Source organism: Periophthalmus magnuspinnatus, chromosome 6, assembly GCF_009829125.3.
Source record: "Periophthalmus magnuspinnatus isolate fPerMag1 chromosome 6, fPerMag1.2.pri, whole genome shotgun sequence".
Lineage (NCBI taxonomy): Eukaryota > Metazoa > Chordata > Actinopteri > Gobiiformes > Gobiidae > Periophthalmus > Periophthalmus magnuspinnatus.
In genome coordinates, this window is record NC_047131.1 from 1110252 (window position 1) to 1126699 (window position 16448).

The 16448-nt window shown below is 36.4% G+C and overlaps 2 protein-coding genes across 3 annotated transcripts in view; one reads left to right on the plus strand and one right to left on the minus strand.

Annotated features, from left to right (window-relative positions):
- Positions 1–5943: 5943 nt before the first annotated feature.
- ciapin1 (cytokine induced apoptosis inhibitor 1) lies at positions 5944–12247 on the minus strand. 2 transcript variants are annotated; one of them, XM_033967936.2, is made up of 9 exons: positions 12186–12247; positions 9518–9679; positions 9254–9397; positions 9124–9185; positions 7878–8028; positions 7725–7798; positions 7505–7626; positions 7268–7349; positions 5944–7147 (listed from the first exon to the last, which is right to left on the minus strand). In XM_033967936.2, exons 1-9 carry the CDS (start codon positions 12199–12201, stop codon positions 7037–7039), a joined length of 924 nt encoding a protein of 307 aa, XP_033823827.1. In that variant the 5' UTR covers positions 12202–12247; the 3' UTR covers positions 5944–7036. The 2 variants fall into 2 exon arrangements, with proteins under 2 accessions (XP_033823827.1, XP_033823826.1); XM_033967935.2 differs by having other exon boundaries at positions 6933–7147; positions 9106–9185.
- A 448-nt stretch (positions 12248–12695) lies between these two features.
- The window catches only part of LOC129456326 (ubiquinone biosynthesis protein COQ9, mitochondrial-like), a 4217-nt gene continuing 464 nt past the window's right edge, over positions 12696–16448 (plus strand). Inside the window, exons 1-3 of the mRNA XM_055222538.1 lie at positions 12696–12794; positions 15591–15786; positions 16282–16417. Of these exons, the coding sequence (XP_055078513.1) occupies positions 12725–12794; positions 15591–15786; positions 16282–16417 (402 nt within the window). The 5' untranslated portion in view covers positions 12696–12724. The remainder of the gene's footprint in view (positions 12795–15590; positions 15787–16281; positions 16418–16448) is intronic.

Genomic DNA, 16448 nt, shown 5'->3' on the forward strand with positions numbered 1-16448 from the left:
ATCACTCAGTACATTTATACAAAGACTAAACAGCACCAGAGTGACAAGAGGCACCATAAACAAGAACTGTACAATCCCACAACGCAGAACCTCTTTTGGACAGTCTGCCTTTTCATATCAGAGCTGCAAACTGTGGAACTCACTGCCCACTGAAATAAAAACATTTCTGAGTTGAAAATGTTCACCTATAGGGTTAAGAACTGGCTGAAAATGAGTCAAAACTGTACCCACTTGTAAATAAGTAGTACGACAGTTGGTGAGTGAGAGAACGTGTGAGAACGTGTGTTGAATGTATTTTTGGGCACTGATGTAACTATTTTAAGGGGCAGGTGTTTTAATATACTTTGCATATTGGTGAATTGTGGAGAAGCCCAACCAGGGACGGGAGTTGAAAATGAGCTCTTGCTATAAACTCTATATGCATCACATCAGCTGCAATGTTCATTTTGTAACTATGTCTGCTTGCATTGTCCCTGTCAAATAAATATATAAATAAATAAACAATGTGTGAGAGCGAGATCCGCGGCGCAGCTGAGAAGCCTCCAAGTGAGCCTACCACCTCCTACTGCTCAATGTTAAATAAGGGTAGACAAGCCCACAGACTGGGGGAGCATACACGATCAAACACAATCTCATGCCCAAACTTCTTCACCTTCTTCAGCTTTTGCTGTGGCTGTACAGTATCCATCATCATCATCATCATCATCTTTATTTGTTTCAGACATTTCTGTCTTAAGTCCACAAAAGCAAATCAAAGTACATAAAGCCTGAAAAGGAAATAGGCAGAAGCCTAAGCTTATGATGCCTACACCTTTTGTACTAAACATAAAGAGCTGCTGTATTCAACAGTGTATACAATATAAACAAAAATAAAAAACAAGAAACAAGAAAGCATAATTCAGCATTCAGCCTATGAGTTTATGATTTTCTTTTTGTACAAACTTTTAAAACTCAAGGTTCAAGGCTCAAGGTTTTGCAATCTTCAACATCATCTAAACTGTTCCAAACATTTACTCCAACAGTTGAAATGCAGTGCTGTTTTACATTTGTTCTGACACTTGGATTTTTAAATACATCATGCGCTTGAAGATTATAAGCACAATCTCGATTTTTAAACAGATCTTGGATATGAAATGGTAATTGTTTACTCTTAATTTTATACATAAATTGTGCAGTTCTATAATCTACCAGGTCCTTGAATTTCATTGTGTGTTTTTTTTTTTGGATAAACAGTTCATTTGTATGAGCCCTATAGGAGGCTTTGTTCACTATTCGCATTGCTCGTTTTTGGATAACTGCAATATGAATGGTATTTGTTTGATATGTGTTTCCCCACACCTCCACACAGTAGGTCATGTAGGGCAGTATCAATGAAATATACAAAATTAACAATGTTTTTTTGTTCAAACATTCTTTTACTTTTGATATAATTGCTAAAGATTTACATAATTTTGTCTTTATAAATTGTATGTGGCTTTTCCAATTTAGGTTATTTTGGATTATTATTCCTAGAAATTTAATTTGATTTATTTGCTCTATTACTGTGTTATGAATAATAAGATTCCTGTTCACATTTATTCGGCGATTTGTAAATACTATGAATTTAGTTTTCTTTAGATTTAAAGTTAATTTGTTTGAGTCAAACCAGCTTTTCAGCATTTTTATTTTTATTTTTTTAGCTCCGCAATTACTGTTTCTAAATCATTGCCACAGTGTATTATATTTGTATTGTGTGCAAATAATATAAGATGCAAAGCTTTTGAAACCAAACATATATCATTAATATAAAGGATAAAGAGCAAGGGGCTCAACACTGACCCCTGGGGGACGCCACAGGTCACTGTTTGAAGCTCTGAATCCACTCCATTTATATGGACATATTGTGATCTATTTTCTATAACTAACTTTTGATCCAAGAGAAAGCCACACCCCTAATACCATATCTGTACAGTTTCCTGAGTAGTAGATCATGATTGACTGTATCAAACACTTTAGTTAAATTTAGAAACACTCCAATGGGGTATTGTTTATTATCTATTGCATTAGATATGTTTTCGACTAGATCTATTAATGCCAAGGTAGTGGTTCTATTTGGTCTGAAGCCATATTGTTGTTCACAGAGTATATTACGTTTTTCGAGGTAATTATATAATCTTTTATGGAATAATTTCTCCATAATTTTTGCAAAATGAGACAATAGAGAAATAGGTCTATAGTTTGTAAGGTCACGTTGATCACCAGACTTGTAAATAGGGATAACCTTTGCCGTCTTCATTCATTCTGGGAATACACCCGACTGCAAAGACAAATTAAAAATATAGGTGACTGGTTTAACTATATATTCAATGGTTTCTTTCAACACACACATGTCCAGTCAATTCCAGTCTGTTGAGTTTTTGTTCTTACTTTGTTTGACATTTGTACATATTTCACTTTCATCTGTACCTTGTAAGAATATTGTTTTATCCTGCTTAGCTATTCTACTGATTATATTATTCTCTTGGTTGGATTCCGGAATATCTTTTGCCAATTTAGAACCAATGTTACTAAAGTAATTATTAAATTCATTTGCAATTTCCTTGAGCTGACTGAGGAGATGTCTGTCATTTGTCAAGAAGTGAGTAGGAAAGTTAACATTCCATTTGCCCTTTCTAAAATTAATTTATTTAAAACATTCCAAGTATTTTTTAAATCATTTTTGTTTTTTTCCAAAATTGAACAATAGTATTCTTTTTTCCTTAATCTCATAATACTTATTAATTTATTCTTGTATGTTTTATAGGTAACCTCTGCCTCAATTGTTCGTTTTTTTTAAAGGTAGTTAATTTTTTTCTTGCATGCTTTTTGAATACCTCATCCAAGGCTTCCCAACAAATTTGTTAGAAAGTTGCTCTACTAACTTAAGGACAATTTTTTTTTCATAAACAGGGCAAACGGTTTTCAGAAAAACCTCATATGCTGTATTTACATTATCTACATACACACTGTCCCAATTTTGCTCCATTAAATCACGTTTACATTGACTGAATGTTTCGTGAGTTTTTTGTCTGTATATTTTGACATTTTGTGCATTTTTGTGGCCTTCTTTTTGACTGTAAATATTGGTAGATGATCTGATATATCATTTATTAAAAGTCAACTTGTTATTTTACTTTCTATAATGTCAGTGAATATATTGTCAATCCGTGTTGCACTATTTCTTGTTATTCAAGTTGGTTTTGTTATCGACGGATATAAACACAAGCTGTACATTGTATTTATGAATTCAGTAATTGCAGTTTGTTATAAAGGATTCAATAAATCAATATTAAGATCCCCACAAACAAAAAACATTTTCCTGTCATTTAAACCTTCATATAGATCATACACTTTTCCCCTAAATGTATCAATACATGAGCCAGGCTTTCTATATATACAACTTAATATAATGTTTTTTGATTTTTCAGTTTCAATTTCTACTGTTTTTCTACTGTAAGAAAAACAGTAGAAATTACTGTAATTTTATCAATGACTAAGCACATGTCTTTCACTATCTTTTCAAAATTTTACCAACATATAAAGCTACACCACCACCTTTTTGAAAGGTTATACTTATGAAAAACATGTTATATCCTTCAATCTGAAACTGGGAGCATTGATCCTCAAACAACCATGTCTCGGAAATTGCTATAGCAGAGAATTGTTTTTTTGTTTGTTTCAAGCAGTGTAGAATTTTAGAAAAAATTGCATTTAGGCTTCTACAGTTAAAATGTATAACAGATAATGAATCGTTTGTACTTATTTGCGACTCAAATTGGTCCTCTGTGTAATATTCACATGTGTTTTTTTTTATTTTTGTATAAAAGTTATTCTCTGGATCGAGGTCATTCTGTATGTCTTGAGGTTTATACTCTGTATAGACACATGATTTTAACTGAAAATATTCATAGTTCAAATAATCTGAATCCATTCTTACTTTGCTGTAGTTGGATTAAGTCCATCTGGATGCATAATAAATCCAAATCCTTGTCATTGTCCCATCTTCTCATTTTAATTTATCCATTTCTAAATTGTATCATTTGTATTGTTCAAGCTCTTTGACGCCCTTTATGACAATCACCTGGGCCTGTTCAGGGGGTCCATTCAGCTTGATCATAATTTTGCAGTTTCTCGTCCAGGTGTCTTGAATCTTCTTTTCTTTCTTTAACATTCTTGCTTGTCTTGCTATTTCAGCATTTCTTTTGGTAAAGTGTTCATTCACATAAACACCTGTACCTTTCAATTTTCTGGCATTCTTCAGCACCTCCATTTTGTTCTTTCGATTGGCAAAGCGAATGATAATGTTAGGCTTTTTATCATTTCTCTGCGGCAGTGTATGACATGCCGCAATGTTCTTGCTGTCTATTGGGATATCTTTGCTTTCAAAGAACTTTATGACTTGATGTTCTAGGGGAGACAAACCAGGACTTTGGATGGGAGTTAGCAGTTTACCTTCTCCTGCTGCAGCCTGGGCATAGGAGCGTTGGATTCCAAGACCTGAAATCAAAAGATCCTCCATTCTAGAATATTGTTCCAAATTTAGCTCCAGTGCTAACTCCGCATTGATTAATATGTATTGTCCTAATAAAATTTTTTTTAAAAAAACAAACAAAAAAAACTGTGATTCTAAATGTTCAGTTTTCTTGTCCTTTTCTTGTATCAGTGTCTTCAGTTGTTTAATTTCATCTGTTAGTTCCTTCAGGGTTGGTTGTTGTTTTGCCACTTTGGTTATTTCCTGGGACATAAAATCCAAAGATTTCTTTATGTCTTCAACACCTTCTGCCAGTTTTTATTAGCCATTGTTGGTTTGAATGTTTGTTTTGATTTGTTTTTTTTTTTAGAAGCAGGCTTGGTTTGGGGCCTGCTCTCTGGTAGTTAATCCACTGGTTAAGTCCAAGATATGTCACAGCAAGTTCAAAATATTTGCACAATAAATGTACTTAAGTTTAAAAAGTCTTATCAAGTTTTATGACTTTTTGTTTTTTACTGCTATTAATTATTTTAATGTCTGTAAATGTAAATTAAATTGTAATGTCTTTTTATATGTTTATTATTTTCTCTGATTTATAATGTTTTTATATGTTTCTTCTGTGTCTGTAGCACTCTGAGATTTCTCTGAAATGTAAAGTGCAATATAAATAAAAATTTGTATTATTATTATTACTTAGGTCTTCAAAACATTGTCCAATCCTTCAGATGTAAAGGATGCTGACCTGTTGATTAGATATTACTTGGATTGTGGAGCTGGTTTGCAGCAGCCCAGCAGCACGGTTCTCTGCCTGTGAGGTCCCAGGAAGCGCTGAGCTTCACCAGTTTTTTTATTTAGTATTTTCCATTTAAAAACTAAGAAAAATAATTTGCATAGTTAAGGCCCGGGCAGATAGGACAGTAAGTGGCAACTGCCGCTCAGAATCCCATTCATGTGTATGTGGCAGCAAGTTGCTCAGATACACAGTAATAAATAAAACAAGCCTTGTTCTCCTATCGATTGTTGCTATCTTTGAGATTTTTGTAAATTTTCACCATAGTTTTTCAGCTTTAACTGTAATTGTCTTTCCTTAGTGTCTTTTCTGTATATCAAGAAAATTTGTGTTTGACTTTGTGTTACTTCTGCTCACACAGGGAGTTTTCAAAAATAAAAGCATGTTAAACTTGCTATTAAGCATCACAGACTGTATGTTAAGTATAGAAGAGTTAACTTGACCTTTACAGTTACTATCACTTGAATGTGACTTTTTTTCAAAATTTGTTTATTTGACTTACACAGAAATTATACAAAAAATATGTTACATCACAAACCATAAAAAAGTAAAAAGGTATTCAGCAGTCTCCTTTTGTAACAAAATGACACACGCAAAAAAGCAAAAAAAATAAATAAATAAAAATAAAGTTAACCATCTTTTCCCGTGAGGCAAGGAAAAAAATGAGGCTCTAGTTTTACAAAATACTTCATGACTAACCAATCCAAAGGGAAAACCATTTTGGATTGAAGGCAATATTTAAAAAGTCTTATATTGGAGGCCCTGTAATAATACCTGAAACTTGGTAAAGCCATTCCTCCCAATAGTTTAGGTCTCTGTAGGTATTGCTTAGAAAGTTGAGAAACTTTCTTATCCGAAAGGAATTCAGACACAAGTGATTCTACCTGAGAGAAGAGCTGTGCAGGAAAAGGGGAATGCAATGGAATAAGTACAAAAAGCGAGGCAAAACATTCATTTTGACACAGTTAATTCTTGCTACTAAGGACATTTTAAGTAAAGGCTAGTGCCAGATGGTCTTTTAGTGTTGGAGGTCTGCAGACTATACCTTCAAAAAAAAAAAAAAAGAAGCTGATCTGTGCATATGTATTTTATACTACTTTATATGTAGTATACTATGTTATATGTAGTTTAATATTGTCTGTTGTATGAGTTTGCATCATGGTATCCAAATGTCCCATGTATAGACTGGCATAGTTTGGTGTGTACACCGCTCCTATTGCGGTTCCTCTGACTTGCATGTAGACTTATTCTTAGCACAAATGAGTCACTTGTACTTTAATTACATAAATTATTTATGGTTGTAATCTGGGTATAATCTGGAATATAATATGGTTATGATTTCATCAAGGGTCTACCAGTGGCTCTCCACCCACATCCAAGTAGTTTCCCAGTGGATTTTCAGTTGAACATATGCCTATTACCATTGTAGAGGAATACTTCATACCTTTAGCCTAACTTTGTGCACTATTAAATGTTTAGATTTATAGCAGCCGTCAACAGGGGTAGCTGTAAGAGTAGTTTTGAGTATTTTGAAAAAGAGCGATGTCAGTGAAATTTATATCCATAACAATACTTTTTATAAATAATTTGTCTTTTGGCTAAATCGCAAATTCATCAATATTGCCAGGACAAAATGTATAAGGCTGAATCAAAAAGACAGTTAATGTGCTTAATTGTTTAATGGCCATATTGATAGATATTTCACAAAGTCAAGAGATTTAAAAACAGACAGGAATGTAAGGTTTGGAGGAAACTACTTAAGCGTCCGTGAGAATATTACTATCCAGCAGGATTTTCTCTCCTGGTTTGAAAGCTGGCATGCCCAAATATGGGCAGCTTGCGCAGCGAAAAGCATCTCCGAGGTAGCACTGATGTGGGAAGAACAAAGTGAGGGAAAAAAGACAACAAATCTTATCACATTCAAGCAATGACATTGTTAATATATTGATTGTAGCAAAAATACTCAGTAGATGGGCTGATATACTCACACTTCCGCATGCAGACTTTGGTAGATTACTGCTTTGTTTTCCCTTGCTTTCCTGGTCTAGCTCCTCGGCCAGTCCACATGTGCTAACAGATAGACAAAGCAGATTCTAGTAAACTCAAACTCTGGCTGGCAATTCACCATTTCTATGAACAGTACCGGTAGTTTACTATAATCAAATATTATTTTACTATTCCTGGCTATGATTTGATGGAAACTCCTGGAAAACTAGCCTCCTTACCAGTTCTTGCAGGCCTTCTTCTTCTTGCTGGTTCCTTCTCCACAGGTGGCCACTTTGAGCAATGTTGGCTCTGGCTTCTTTAGATCTTCTTCATCCAGCAAAGCATCAGAATCTAATAGATCCTGCAAAAAGAGTCAGTGAGTGTGACCTGTGAGGCCTCTCTTCACTGCACTTTAAGTGCCAGTGTCAGTGTGACCGATAGAGCCTTGTATAATCTCACCACTTCATCATCTGCCATGTCATTGGCAGACAGCATCCACATCTTGACAGTGTTGGAATCCAGAGCTGCTTTCTCTAAAAAATAATAGATTACAAACATACTTCATACACAACAAACCAAAGACACAAGGAGTTAGTAGCTATAAAGTCATACCAGGCTTTTTTGTTGTCTTTCCAAATGACAATCTTATCTGGGTTGAAGAGCCCACCTCAAAGTTGGGTTTTGAGGCAGACAAGCATGTCCTTCCCAGTGGGTTTGTGCCAAGAGCACTTTGAACTGCAGCACTCTGCTCCACTGGACTCACCTGGACATGCACAGTAACAATTAGGGCTGGGTGACAGTTTTTTCAACGTGAAAGTTTCAAAAGTTTCACCGTTAAAACTTTTTTTTCATGGCCTGTGTACTACAAGCACAATAATAATTGCATGTTAATATATGCAGTTTGAGATAATAGGTTTGGAGCGAAAACTTCTGAATATAAAAGAAACATGTTTTGCCAGCAGTGTTTTGCCTTGAGTCTTTTTAAGACTCAAACTTACTGAGGTAAACCACCAGATCTTAGCAATTCTTTTTGTCAAACTGTAGATTTGTTTATCTGCTTTCCATGTTTCAGCTCCTTCCTGTATCTCCTCAGAAGTGATAGTGTAGTGATGTGTATTGTTTATCTGTTGGCCCTTTCACACTCTTTTGGAGTCTCTTTTGTCCATATTCCAAATGGTCCTACTGTTTCACTAGATATGGTTATCCCATATATAGGGATGGGATGATGTTAAAATTTATACAACATGATTATTGTGACCAAAATAATTGCGATTAACAATGTTATCATGATAATTATTAACCTTGAACTGAGGATATAGATGTGCACTGTCACTGTTTCCAGATCCACTGTCCATGAGCCATGATGGTCACCATGAGGTGAAGAACCATCCCCAATTCAGAATAGGCACAGAAGCTAAAAAGTGTCATTGCTATAACAGAGGTGCACTTGTGGACAAACACCAGAACTAACATTTAAACATTGCGGACCTTTTTTATTGCGATTAGCGTTATTATCGTATATTTCCCATCCCTATCCATATATTACATCGCATTTGTGTTCTGGTTCTATTCTGTCATATTCACATGGGATGCAGTCCTGGAGAGGGCATCACATTAGCAGGAAGTGTAAGCTTCCCCTACTGCAGATAAGACCAGCAGATAAGACACATCACAACATCATCATGTGATGCTTCTGAGGAAGGCTACAGGAAGTACCTAAAACATGACTAAAAGAATCTCCAATGCCAAGTTTAAAACTGAAGACAGGATGAACCTTTCCCAAAGACAAAGTGGATGTGACAGACATTCTAAGAGAGGATTTCATGTTAATACCCCTTACCTTTGTGCCAGCACTGACCTCTGTGATTGAAACAAAGCCAGACAATTTCAGAGCTGACTCCAGCTTCTCCCTTTCTGAACCTAAAAACAAGAGCATCAATTAATCTAAACCAGAAACTTCCTAGAAAGATATGTTTTCAATTAATTACTTGTCATAGGCCCCTCTAGAAGCAGCTTTCCCCCAGGCCTAAGCACTCGGGCCATCTCTGAGAGGCCATCTGCACTGTGACTGAAGGAGGAATCAGACACTGAATACGAGAGAACCCAGTCAAAAGACGACGCCACATGAGAAGCTATACAGAGCAGGGAGATCAGTGTCAAACTATACATCTCTTTTTAATTATGGAATCAAATCTTGTAATTTGACCAAACTAATTAGCCCTGGTAGAACTAATTCATTTGACTTGACTCACATAAAAGAAGTCTTTCTGCATTTTCCACTGACACCTTTCCCTGGGTGCCGACAGAGGCCTGCACGTCAGCTGCCATCGTCCTCAAGACTTCTGGGTCTGAAGGCTGTGTCCAAACCAGTAGGACCCTGTCGCCGAGTTTAAGGCCAACTCCTGCCACATTTGCTGCAGAGAAAATAAATGACTGTGTTTATGTTTAAATGGTTAGATTTAAGTACATTTTGTGTGTGTGTGTGTATATATATATATATATATATATATAATATATATATATTTTTTTAAATCTTCAATATATTATTTTTAATTCTCCTGCTGTTCTTGTAGTCTGTGTTGCAACATGGAAATTCCTCCATTATAAAACAAATAAAGGTTCTCTTTCTTTCTATTTTTTTCTTTGTTTGTGTTTTTAATGGAGAGGAAAACACTTTAACAGCATTAGGCATGTAAAAGAATGTGACATTCACTGGCCACTGAGTATGTGTCACATTCCCCTCCTGTATTGACACAATGACATTGTGTTGTGTTTATGCATTGTAGCGCTATCTCATGGTTTTAAAAAGGCACTACATGCTGGGCTCATTCGTTCAAAAATATGAACAATAAATTGTGATGAATTCTCACCAAATAAGAGATAGCAGCTGAGCTACAGGAAACGCAAAGTTATGCGAGTAAAACAAATTACAGCCCGGTGTACAATAAAATAAAAAGGGTGATGATAATGCAATAAAAACATCAGTGATCCCACACAAAACGGAAGGCTCTCTGTTTCCTTTAGTTCCTTTTTTATTTGTTTGTTTGTTTATTTAACAGGGACAATGCATATGAACATGAATGAAAAAAACATCTGCATTGGAATAAATGCAAAATATGCCATAATATAGCTACCAATCTAATATATATATAAATATAAATATAAAATAATATATATATATATATATATATATATATATATATATATATATATAAATATCTATCTAATAAGTTGTTATATTAGTTTGAAATTTTGGCAAATTAGGACATTTTTCCATTAGGATGACATGGGGTCTTATGTGCATCGCCATGGCAACCCAGTAAGATATGACATGGGTCTGATTGAGTCTAATGTGCAATATTTTGGATTGTGCAATAATGGGAAGTGTGCAATGAGTGTAGTGTGCAATTTCTATTTTGGCCCTTTTGTGACTCCAGATTTTGGGACAACGGATGAAAATGATCCTGAGGGAAAATGTGACAAATGTCTGTACCGAAATTTGAGGCTCTACCACAAACTTTACGTCAGGATTGCCATCTTGTCGGGGTCACCCATTGACTCCCACTGACTTCCATTCATTTTAGCAGGTTAGCAGGTATAAATATGGCCTGTGCCTGTGGCATGGGTGCTTGGATAGTGCTTGATGCCAGGAGTGTGTTTGACAATGACATGTTAGCAAGAACAAATATGCATATTCCATGCCTACAGCATGGGTTGCTTGGATACTGTAGTCAAGGCAGGGGACAAAGGAGAGGATGAAGTTGCGTGCGAAGCCCATGCACTCATTGTTGGGAAAGCAAGAGGCCATATCCCCTGTAGGGACTAGGACCTAAATACAAAGTTAATACACACAAAGAACTGTTAAAAAACTTTAGCTTCATGTTAACTTAACTTTAACTTCATGTTAGAATGTTGTTGCCTCCTGAAAAACATACCCCGAGTTGTGTTTTGTCTCATTCACACATGTTTGGAGAAGTAGATGGACTAATGATAGAGGATTTCTCAAAGCTCAAAATGCTCTGTTCCACTTTGTGTTTCCAGTTGTAGTTTTCAAGTTAACAGCTCCTTTTATCTTTTGTTCGGTAGGTAGATAGGCAACTTCAAGGCTTAAATCATCCAAATGACATCCAAGGTGGAACACAGTGTTTTCTATTTAAGAATAGAACTCAGGCAAAATATGCAGGGCTTTTATGTTAAACACGTGTGAATGAAACAAAACACAACTCCAGGTCTGTTTTGCTGAGGAAACAACATAATAACATAGGTCAGAAAATCGCGTAATATGGGCCCTTTAAAAGATAAAGATGGTACTTATTTAAAATATTACAAACATGGAATGAAAGTGCTTTACTATCAAATGCCTTTAGAGATTTTTTATATCGTGATTCAAGTATTTGGACAGTACTTACAGTATTTAAAGACCAACTTGTTACACAATGTCACAAATGACACGTCCGATTGTAAAGACAGGCTGTATGTAATAAAATAGGATATAGGCTAGACTAAGATAAGCTAACCTAAGCTATAAATGATGTTTACTTGACCACATGTCTGGACGTTGATCATATCTGATGGAAATGTGGCGTATGCAGAGGTTAAGACCGTCCGCAGTACTTCAGAACTCTCGTCAACGTGTGGGGCTGGATGACCATGTTCTTAGTCAAAATTAGTCTCTATAAACTACAGCGTTAGGGTAGTTAGTGTCCCTCTCCAAGCCTAAATGGAAATCAACTTTGGGTTTATGATGCGAGTATATTTCTAGTAAAATGACGTAACGCAGATGCGCCGGTGCTGCGGTCCGGTCACCTCAGCCAGGCGTCCTCTGTCATCAAACCCAATCCTTTACGCGGACATATAAGCAATAGACCAAGTATATAACTATTTTTAATATCTGTTCAAACATTGGACATGGAACAGTACCTTTACAAGCGTCCATCGTTTCGAGTTTAGGGTACGCTTCCGTGTTGTCCAATGAAAATAGTGAACTCGCTTCCGGTTGGGATTTTCAAAATAAATCCAAATCTTAAGAACTGATTTTTGTGGGCAAGACGAGAAACCTAACACCGGGCTGCTGGAAATATGTATTTTAAATAAATAAATAAATAAATAAATAAATAAATAATATAATAATATAATAATATAATATATATAATATATATAATATAATAATATATATATATATATAATATAATATATATATATATATATATATATATATATATATATATATATATATATATATATATATATATATATATATATATATATATATATATATATATATATATATATATATATATATATATATATAAATTGCGTTGACTGATTACAACCTTGTTTGTTGTGTTGGTTTATATCATGGATTTATGGTATGAACCACGGTCTATATTTGGCATGCGCAAATACGTGCTGCGCAGATGGTTGCGCAGTAAATACGCAGAAGTAGGAGAGCAGCTGTCATGGCGGCACTGGTCCGAGCTTTGAGAGCAGGACACGGAGCCGGAAGGGCACTCCGGGAACGGCCTAGAGGTACGAAGAGATCACTGTGTGTTCCTGTTATAGACAGTGCGCTGAAAACGTGCCCGTGCGGTTGTAGTTTACCCAGACCTTGGCTCAAATACAGCACTGAGAGCAAAAGGTGATAATGAAGGGCACCGTGGAATAATACAAACTTGTGTCATTCCGCAGTCGTAAGTCTGTCTGAGTGAGAGACCAGGAGACTTCTTGCAGGCTGCTGTCTTTTTGCTGCAAAATTGCCTCATTCAATTCAAACCTAACAGAATGCCAACGTGGAGCTATAACTGGACTGAAAGTTATTATAACAATGAAACTACAAAACAATTTAATTCATGATTTGCTGGCAGACAGTTGCGTTAATTTCGAATGGTTAGTTTAAATCACCTATTGAAACTGTATTGCTACATGCATAGACCATATAGTCATAATCTTTACTGACTGGCCAGAAAAAAGTCAGCACCAAAAAAAAAAAAAATATATATATATATATATATATACGTCACACACTAATATTTGGTTGGACCACCTTTAGCTTTCATTACAGCACACATTCGCAGTGGCATTGTTTGGATAAGCTTTTGCGATGTCACAAGATTTATTTCCATCCAGTGTTGCATACATTTTTCACCAAGATGTTGCATTGATGATGGTAGAGTCTGATCGCTGCACAAAGCCTTCTCCAGCTCCAGAAAGATTCTCAATGGGGTTATGGTCTGGACTCTGTGGTGGCCAATCCATGTGTGAAAATGATGTCTCCCTGAACCACTCTTTCACAATTTGAGCCCAATGAATCGTGGCATTGTCATCTTGGAATATGTCCGTGCCATCAGGGAAGAAAAAAATCCATTGATGAAATAACCTGGTCATTCAGTATATTCAGGTGTCAGCTGACCTCATTCTTTGAGCACAGACTGTTGCTGAACCTAGACCTGACTCGTACCTAGAGGCTCGTACCTATTTGCTTGTACCTATTTGCTTATTTAAATCCAGGTGGTGACTTTTTTTTGGCTAGGCAGTGTATATATACAGTCTAAGCCTGTGTCAATGAGCCAATAACTCCGCCGCACTGATTCATCAGCAGCACAGGTGCTTGCACATCACGACTACTCTCTGCATAAGCAGCACCAGTGTTTTAACATAGGCCTACATGTGTCCAGACAAACTTTATCATCTTACCATAAAACAAGAGATGAAGAAACAGCAAGCAGAGCTGCAACTTGTATCAACCTGACAAAGCATCAAGTCTCCAGTGCGGGGCCTTTACAGGGTGTCAAAGTGCGTAATAATCCACATCCAGTCAAAAAGTTGAAACAAACATTTAGCATAGCATGAACCAAACTCAGCCGAAATCATCGTCCTCCTCAGTCCTAGCGAAAGCATAAGTAAATTTGGTGTAGTAAATATCCCGTGTGGAGTTTGCAGCATAAAGATGCAGTCAAGCGAGTCTGTGTAAAGTTTGCTATAATCCTCCTCCTCTTCTTGGGTGACCACATAGTAAAAGCGTAAATAAAAAGCATGCTTTATTTGCATGCACATTTGTTTTACAGTTATAACGTAAATATTTAAAAAAAAAAATTCTTAAAAGGTGCATTGCCCAAGTTAAAATGCTCAAAATGACAATATTTCACTCCTATACTTGCTTAAGCAATTGCCTGACGCACAGAATGAGTTTTTCCCTCGCAGGTGCGTCTATAAGCCTACACAGCCAATTATATGAGGGCAATATGGGTTAGATATGGGATCTGACTTCCTGATACACTGCCATAACTAAACAGTGGTTTTTGTGACGATAACAGCAGAGTTGGAAGATGGATTCTGCATCATCAAGAAAGAGACAGTCTTCAGCACTTCCCTAACACTATCAAATACTGAAATCACAAAAAGGTTTTCTCTAGTACGACCAAAAAAAAGGAAAACTTGGAGTCTGACCAGCATCGGAGTCAGGCAAGAGTAAATATTGGAGCTGCATTTGATAAATTGAGAGCTGAGATCTACACTGGGTATAAGAAACAGTGTTGGGTAAGATCCTTCAAAAAAGTAATTATAGTTATCCTCCAATGGAACTGTCAGTAACACATTTGGCTTTTCTTCTGATGGGAAGGTAAAATTTAATTATGAAATGAGAACTAATGTACCTCACTTATAATTTCATGCTAATCTTGATGGTAGTCATTGCATTTGTGTAGCTACATAGCGTGTTTTGGTTTGGTTTGGCAGATGCACTGCACGTAATGCATTTAGTTTATTTGCATTACATGAGTGTAATTTTCAATATTATGTAAGTAATGTGTGACTTGTTTGCAAGCTGCAGTTATGTGAGCCATGGTGACATGGTAACAATTGTTTGCAAGGAAAGCTAATGATTATTAGCAATTCACAAGTTTACTAGCATAATGTAATCAAAATACAATTGAAATTGACCAAGTTGTTTCTGGAGAGGAAGGCCAGAAATGCGTCTTAGACAGTTGTTTGGTTTGTGCTCGTACAGGCCTGCACACACTGAACGCGCACAACACTGCAGTTGCAGTTACACATCACGCTAGATGTGGTTTAACTTGGCCTTTTAATAATATTGGCCATTAATTTACACTTACAAAAAAGGACAGTATCAAAAAGCAGGTAAGTACTGGTATTGAAAAAAAAAAAATCTTACTGTGTCCATCTATGCCTACATGTGAATGATCTTCCCAATCAAAAGAGGCATTGGTCATTTGCTTTTACAATTTCGTTTTATCTTAGTAATACTTTTAATTACATAATCAGATTTTCCTGGTTCTTATTCTCTATTATTTGATGTTTTATGCACAGTTTTGGCTCCACAGTGTGTCCAGAAGCGCACGTTCCATGGTGCAGCTCTGAGAATGCAAGATGAATCCAAATGTGACAAAGCCGCATCTGCTGCAGCCAGTGCCAACCATCATGTGCACCATAACTTCCAGCAGGTTCCAACGGAGGATGCTGTCTCAGAGCAAACCTCAGACGAGGGCCACAGGCCCAGCAGCAGGTACACAGGTTCTATTTTGACTGTTGGCTAAAGATGACTAACCTGTCCATTACATAAGTGTTTTGGTTCTATTGTATAAGACTATCAGTTTTTTTCTCTAAAGTGGCCACAATTGTTGGATGTGGAAAGCCATTCATAGGGAGGATGGTGAGGCATTGAAGTTGTTGGGTGTAGCACATGTAGGTAATTTAACACTGTTTGGCACTTTCAATGCCATTTGTACGCTATATGATAATCTGATTATTCCCCACACACCCCTTCTATTGTTTAGAATAGAGGGTGTGTGTGGGGCCTGAGTCTAGTCTGAACTTTCAGAAGAAAGTTGGGTTAAGTGCCTTTTCGAAGTCAATATAAAGACTCTTAAGTCATGAATTGTTATAAAAACTGAAAAATGTGGTCTAGGCTCTAAAGATCCTTTTTGGCATGTCATCCACCTTTAGGACAAAACCATGATGCTCACTGTGCAAAGTGTGCCAATTGTGTGTTCTTTTCTAGTTTCCAGGAGCAGAATGGAGAGCAGGATGAGGAGTACGAGACTGAGGAACAGCTGCAGGCCAGAATCCTGAGTGCAGCGCTCCAGTTTGTACCTGTGCATGGCTGGTCTATGGAGGCCATTGCAGCAGGGGCAGAGGTCTATATAAAACTAACTAGGGATCATGATA

Excerpts from the sequence above, each read along its gene's own strand:
- ciapin1 (XM_033967935.2), bottom strand. Across the intron at positions 7,627-7,724 it reads ACATGGCAGATGATGAAGTG|GATCTATTAGATTCTGATGC; the intron begins GTGAGATTATAC and ends CTCTTTTTGCAG. Across the intron at positions 7,148-7,267 it reads CAAAGTCTGCATGCGGAAGT|TGCTACCTCGGAGATGCTTT; the intron begins GTGAGTATATCA and ends TTCCCACATCAG.